Source organism: Rhinopithecus roxellana, chromosome 9 (assembly GCF_007565055.1).
Source record: "Rhinopithecus roxellana isolate Shanxi Qingling chromosome 9, ASM756505v1, whole genome shotgun sequence".
Classification (NCBI taxonomy): domain Eukaryota; kingdom Metazoa; phylum Chordata; class Mammalia; order Primates; family Cercopithecidae; genus Rhinopithecus; species Rhinopithecus roxellana.
Window position 1 is genome coordinate 28821151 of NC_044557.1, and position 7480 is coordinate 28828630.

The 7480-nt window shown below is 43.9% G+C and overlaps 1 protein-coding gene across 2 annotated transcripts; it reads right to left on the reverse strand.

The window, feature by feature from the left end:
* Positions 1-963: 963 nt before the first annotated feature.
* PENK (proenkephalin) lies at positions 964-6789 on the reverse strand. 2 transcript variants are annotated; one of them, XM_010362529.2, is made up of 4 exons: positions 6650-6789; positions 6507-6563; positions 5900-6040; positions 964-1951 (listed from the first exon to the last, which is right to left on the reverse strand). In XM_010362529.2, the coding sequence occupies exons 3-4, from the start codon at positions 6035-6037 to the stop codon at positions 1286-1288; spliced, it is 804 nt and encodes a 267-aa protein (XP_010360831.2). In that variant the 5' UTR covers positions 6038-6040; positions 6507-6563; positions 6650-6789; the 3' UTR covers positions 964-1285. The 2 variants fall into 2 exon arrangements, with proteins under 2 accessions (XP_010360831.2, XP_030794140.1); XM_030938280.1 differs by having other exon boundaries at positions 5900-6075; positions 6650-6692.
* Positions 6790-7480: the final 691 nt, after the last annotated feature.

Consider the following 7480-nt stretch of genomic DNA (forward strand, 5'->3'; position numbering starts at 1 on the left):
AGGCTTGCACAGTGAGCATCTCAGCAGCAACCTTGGTGGACTGCAGACCAGAGGCTCATCTCCCACTTTCCTGAGTTGCTAAATTGCAATGTTTTGAAAAACACAAAAGAAAGGGTTGGTGGGGGTCCTGGAGAAATGATTTAGTGAATAGGGGTTGAGCTGTATGTTGTTTCAGTTAGAAAAATGAAGAAAAGTTACATTTCTTACATCTGAGTGTTGTCTCATTAGTATGAAGTAGTCATAAGCACCTTGTGTTTTGGGAATTTACCTTACAAACACTCACAATCTCCTCATTATCTGGTCACCAAATTCATTCATTCATCACACATATATCCATTCATCCAATATTGGATAATCTGCTACAGTCATAGTGTAGAGGTGTACAATGGTGACTAAGATGTAGTTCCATGTTCTTACAATTCTTACTAGTGACCTGGATAGGAGATAAGGAACTGCAGTGAAAAGGATATTGACTGGGCACAAAAAGTTTCGGGTTTTAATCCTATTTTTATCCTTCAACTGCTGGGCAACTTTGAGCCAACTACACAACCTTTCTTGGCTTCCCTTTCTTCATTTGTAAAATTGGATTAAATTATCTTTAATTTCTTACTAGCTTCTAAAATACTTTACTGAAGAAGACATACACATCTGATGTAAATGCAAGTGTGTGTGTGTGTGTAATGAAGGCATAGCTGGCTCCTTTATTAGGCTTTGGGTTTTCTTCATGTATCTGATTTCCAGAAATGAGAGTGAAAATACATTTTACTTTGCTCCCATGTGTTTACTCATCTAAGATTTCATATATGAGGAATTAAATAAAAATGTTTTTGTGGCCTTGGCTGAAAGAGAAGGACAATGATTATTACGTCAAAAGCAGATGGTTCTACTGTTCCTGAGACTAGGATTGATGTGGAAAACCAAAGGTAAATGACAGCCTTGGAGAAAAAGGGACTTACAAGGATATTATGCACTTGGGGTAATAGGTTTATTATCTCTATATACAAGTAAGCATTTATTGATGTTTGTCAAAAATAAGAGACAAGATAACAAAAACTATTTTAGCATGAAAAAGAGATAGCGGCAACAGACTAATACTGAGCTTAAAGACTCCAAAAAGAGCACAGAACCTGAAATGACAGTTTTCAGGTTGTATAGTTATCCAGACAATGAAGTCAACTATACAAGGCAAGCAACAAACACATGACAATAAAACACCATCAACAGTTTCTCACTGGAGGATGGAGGGAGGCTTGCCGGGGCCTGGGGCCACTGGTGGGAAAGGGTATTAAAATCTCATAAATCCTCCATATCTTTTTTCCATTTCGGGAACTTCTTTGGAGTAACTTTCCCCTTCTTCGTTGGAGGGCAGAGCCTCGGCAAAGCGCTTCAGGAAGCCTCCATACCGTTTCTGGTAGTCCATCCACCACTCTGGGCGGCCCACTCTTCTCATGAAGCCCCCATATCGCTTCTGCAGCTCTTTGGCTTCATCTTCCAGTTGGGGGCTTCTCTTTAAGCCTCTCATGAAGCCCCCATATCTCTTGCTCACTTCTTCCTCATTATCACTGCCATCCTGGTGGTGGCTATGCTCTCGGTTGTCCCCTGTTTCCAGAAGCTCTTTTAGCAGGTCTGAGGAATTGGCCAGCGAGTCGTCCTCCTCTGCATCCTTCTTCATGAAGCCCCCGTACCGCTTGGCGAGGATCTCACTTCCATTGGCCTCTTCTTCTGGCTCCGTGGGATAAAGCTCATCCATTTTCTTCATGAAGCCTCCATACCTTTTCATGAAGCCCCCATACCTTTTGGCTAGCAAATGGCTCTCTTCTGGTTTGCTGTTTTCTCTGAGGGTGCTGGTGCCATCTTGAGGAAGCTCTGGTTTGGACAGCTGCAGGAGCTCCTTGCAGGTTTCCCAAATTTTCAGAGAAGGCAGTTTTCCTTCACATTCCATTATGCAAGCCTGGGAAAACAATTTGATGTAATGATAAAAAGAAGCTTCTCTGATTTCATTACGTAAATGAACTTTCGTGGACCAAAATATGCTTGCTATGACATAGTAACTCCCTTATTATAATAAGGTCATCTCCAATTTCTTATCACGACTTTTCATAAGGCTGAGCATGCAAATGAAACAAAATTTGGAAAGGGGAAAGTGCGGGGAGTGGTTAACTGAATTCAGTTAGGAATCTGCCTTTGGATTTTAAACCCATAGAAATTTTAAAGAATTAAAAAAAAATTTTTTTTCACCTAGTTTTAACTTAGATTGACTGCTTTCACAGTCTAATTTCACCGGATAATTTTCCACTTCTGATATAATTTTGTTTGAGATTTTTCTAACCAAAAAGGAGAAATTTTTATTACCTAATCAGGAATATTTCCTCAAAATTCCTTTTATCTTCTTGTCTTACAGATAAAATCAACATTAATAACATAAGGGTCAATTGCTTTCTTGTGTTAATATTTTACCTAAAATGGTATCCAATATTCCTGCAAATACTTTCAATCTACAGAGAAAAACAACAATTTAAAAAAGTTTATAAAGAAAGACATCCTAAAAACTCAATTTAAATCTTATGAATTATTTGCATTCTTATTAATTTGCTAATTTGTTGAAAGTACAGATCTTTTTGTTTTTTCCTTTTTTCCTTGCTGGATACAACAGACTTTATTATCTTGAACAAAATGTCTATAATGATGAGGTCAGATATAAAATTATACAAATGCAAGTGCACAAATTATTCATGTTTATTTTCTTCACATTTAGTCACCATTGTACAGAAAAAGTAATTTCCAATGGAAATCATGGTATTTGATAAAATAAGAATCATCAGCATACATTCTTTCCTTTTTCTTATACAAATATTAAATTCAAAATCATTGTAAGTCTATACATTCGAATGACCTTGTTAAGATTTTTTTTCTATTTAACAGATCACTTGGGTATGATAGAGTACTAATATGTGAACATTTACAAAACATGCATGATATTTCTTAGCATTTCAGGAGTTTTTTATAGCCCTCTGAAATCTACTTATAGAGAGCCCAGGTTACAGACTTTTAATTTAGACAGAAAGGCCAGGCTCTTTCTTGATATTTAAAAATATACTGGTATATTAAGTGATGTTAAATACACTTTTATTTAATAACATATATTATTTTCACAGTGAAAGAAAGCATTTTCTTAGCGCAACAAAATCTTGAGGGCACGTATTTAGCAAGCTCTTAATGCGTATTTAAGCTTTGTGTCTGAGAAGATTAAATATATAACTACATAAGAATCTAAAGATGATCTATTAATAATTAAAATGTCTTATTTTATTTCTGACATATGATGAAGAAATCAAAACACCATTAAAAGCTTAAGATGTTTAAGGGGCAATAATATTTCCATTCTAAAATTGTATCTAAGTGATCTTGTTGTTAAAAATTAATGTTGAATGTTTTGCATACTAATACCAAAAGACTTTTAAATGTATGTGATATGAGATTCCTTCAAAACCACATAGTAACAAATACCAGAATAATGCACTCCTACTAAGGCAGCGATGTTAACTGATGGCTCCTATAGCCATGTATGCCTGTTTTGTGGTATTTATCACACTTTGTGTGGTATGGTCAAGATCACATTAGACGGGAAATTCTACTTGGACATCAGTCATAGCATGCCTGCTCATCTCTGCATCCACCACAGTACCAATCATAAGTGTCTTTCACGTGGTTGAAGCTCAGTAAATATTTGTTAACATTGATTTCACTACATATTTTTGGCTAGGCAACCTCATTTCTCATATGTCTTTTGCATCTGAGCCAAAGTCCCAGAATGCTGTAATTCTAGTGAGACAGTCACTAAGTAAATCTTTTGTCATTGAGACAATAACAACCCTGAATGTAGGGTCCAATGCAAATCAGTTATTATGCAAAATGTCTTTCTATGAGACTATTTTTATTGATGGCTGCTTATTATCTATTTTTTTCAAGTTGCTAACACTACATGTGCCATTCCATCACCTGGATTAAAGTAATGATAATAGTAATAAGTGATAACAACAAGAGCATAAAAAGCAGTGAGGAAAATTCTGGCAAAAGCAGCCTTCCTCTTCTCCCCCACAATCCTGTTACATGATGAGAGGAAGGTGAGAGAAGGAGAGAAGTCAAGATTTGAAGTGATACCCAAGGAAGGCCTAGCTGCTACCCAGTGAGCTCTGCTCAAGTTCCTCAACAATGCAAAAGGAAGATTAGTAGCATTTTGGGAGCTTGGTGAATCAAGCAGATTAAATATGAAAAAAACCCATTTGAATAGGCATTATTAAATGTCAGCCATAGTAATTCACTAACTCGCATAACTTAAGTAAATCTGATACTATTTGGGGGTCAGACTGTGTGATTAGAAAAATTAGACTAGAATCCATATAACCTTTATTCAGATGGCAGAGAAAGCTAGGGGAGGGGGCTTAGCCCCCCACATGTTGAGCAGGCAAAGCTCAAAATATGTGTGACTGGGCACAGGGAATTACGGGGTCAGAAAGTGAGGTCTTATATATGGCATGTTTTGGGTTTCTCTTTCTCCTTCTGTGCCTAAAATTCTTTACCCACAAGATCTATCCTTATATTTGTAGCACTTCCTCAATTTTTAGACATAGGTTAAAAGCTCATGACTACAGGAGAAAGAAGAAAGATGGGTGAAGGGGACTGTGTCCCCTGTTGAAGATGAAACACTTTTCTCGTAGTTTAAATATACAACCTTCCTATGTGTCTTCTCTTTAATGCCACGTTAGTACGGGTCAAACAAACACACAAACATTTAACCTGAAATATATACCACAGATAATTGGAAACTGTTCCTTGGTTTTCTCCCCATTTCAAACATCTACATAAGGTGAAATTTCCTCAATTCCACGTGGAACCCAAAGCAGCTTGGATGAATACATTATTCTCTATGAGCTTTTTAAGTCATTACAAAATTTCAATAAATTTCAAAAGCAATGCAAAGGAATTGTCAGGGGAGCTGGTAAAAGTGAAGCTACCTGGGTCTCCAGGTTGGAGATTCAGATCAGTAGAGCACCAGAGGTGATTCGAGAGCCCACGGGGAACCAAGATCAGAATGAAAAGTGATTTTGTCCTCAGCTTTTTCTTTCCCAACCTCCTGTAGTGTAGTGTATCTTTGGACTGTTGTCACCCACTGGACACTGGCCACTTCTCTTGTTCCTTTCTCACAGCCAAATTAAACTGTTGTTTTAGTTACTATTACAAAAGGGCAGTCGGAACAGAAGTTGCATTCCAGCTTTACTGGCTAGTGAGACAGTTATGAATTCTTTCCTGTCTACGGTTATTTTGCCTTCCTCTCCCCGTATCCTATTTCCATCCCTTTGCTCTCTCCTATTTACAGGTGAGGGTAGGGAAAGAGGGACCTGAGGTTAAGAGAGCTGGGATACATAAATCTAAAGAAAGGCGCCGAAATGTCACCAACAAAAAATTACATTATTTGCGGGAAAGATGGGAAGATGGCTGCGTGTGGAGGGGCCCTTAACTGGGATATGTTAGGATTTGGGGTGACAGCATCTTCCTTCTGACAGCTCAAGAGAGAACCCAGTGCTCTCCGAGGTGCTGAACAGAGCACTTCTTGGGGGTCCCTAATTCCCAGGGTTAAAACAAACTCTGTGTGGCGACACCGCTACCCTTACCGGTGCCCAAATAGTCGCGGATCCCTGAAGCTAAGAGCCAGGACAGGACATCAGCCAGCGTTCCCGGAACAGCTGAGACACCCAGGTCACCACGGGCTCGCGCCGCTGTGGCTCCGACCCGGTGCGAATCGCCATACGCGCCCAGCTGTGGGCATGGGATTGTCCGCGTACTATTGCGGAGACTCTGTCTCACAAGGTGCGCAACACTCGCCGCGCGCAACACTCACCAGGAAGTTGATGTCGGCGGGGCGCACCAGGCGGTAGCTGCACGTCGCGCAATCCTGGCTGCATTCTGCCCGCACTGTCGCCAGAAGCCCGGGGCCGAGCAACAGCAGCCAAGGGCAGAGTCTCAGGAACCACGCCATGGACTGCGAGGAGAGAGGGACCCGTGCTTCGAGCCTGCCTGGGCGCAGAACGGGTACCTCTGCAGGACGCTCGCCACGACAGCCTCAGCAAGGGATCGTCGAGCAAAAGCCCGCAGGAATGCTCCTTTTTGGGGCCCCGCCCTCCCGGCCGACAGCTTTCAGGTAGACCTGGAGGCGACTCAGATCGCCTCGCGGCTCCCGGGATGGCGCGGTCGCCCCCAACGCGAGGCTGCCTGAGGCACCCGGCTCTTTTCCTGGGCGTCCACGGCCCAGGGCAAGATATCAGAGAACGCCGCAGACCAGGGGCGAGGGACCGGGCGCCGGGGGAGGAAGGACATTGACTGGGGTCACAAAGAAGAACCAGGGAACGCGGTTGGGGAACCCATGCAATGAAATGTGAAGGAAAAGAGGGCGGGCAGCCGTCCCCAAATCCGCGCAGCAAAGACAAGCTTCGGGCAAATTCACTCACGTTGACGCTGTTCGGATGCAGCAGGCCAATTGGAAAAGCCGGGTTCCAGACACGACTCTAGAGGGAAGAGAAGAAGGCAAGGGTGAGGAGGACGGGCGTCGGGGAGGAGGGGGCCTGGGTGCGCTGGCGGACGTGGGCCTCACCGTCGCGGTCCTCAGCGTCGCCGCGGGGCTCTGAGCGCCTGCCTCGCCGTCCGGGGGCTTAACGGCGGCTGGAGCCACTTTATAATTAGCCCCAAACCGAAGGAGGCGCGCGCGCCCCAATCGCCGGCGGGCTGCAGCTGACGCAGGCCCTACGCCAGCCCCGCGCCGACGCCTTCGCGGGAGGGGTCGGTCCCCCGGTACCCGCGCCGCTCCCCCCACCGAGGGTGGCGGCCACGGGGGGCGCTCGGTGGCTCCCGACACGGCCAGGTGACAAACCCAAGGCAGTTAGGAAGTTTGAGGAGAGTGAGATAGGATCAAGTTTCTCCGCATAAAGTCACTGAAATTGCGCCGAGGGGTGCAGGCTCCAAGGAGGGAAGCGAGGTGGGGGCGTTTGGAAGGACAGATGAACTGGCTTAGACTTCTGGAATGTGCTGGAGACCCAGGGGGCCGATGAACCTGCCCCTTTCCCGCCTCCTCCCTGGACCCCCTCAGGGTCCCCGTGGGCACCAAGCACAGCCGTCCGGTTCGGAATGTCGTCATTTATCGACCCGCTTGTCCCCAACAGTTGACTCCGAGTTCCTTGCTGCAGCATCTAACAGCTTCAAGGTGCGCAGTAGGCGCAGTTAATGGTTACAGAAACTTAACAATTGAAACTTTCTGGGAGTCTTAAAATCTCGGCACAGAATTTTCACCTTTCCAGTTAGAGAGACCCTTGGCCAAGCGTAGAAGCCGGTAAACCCTCAGGTTCCGGCACTGCGCGCTTTTCAGCCACTGTGGGAGAGGATCCGTGTTTATCTAGGTCCCCAGGGCTCCCAAGTCGAAGATCCACTG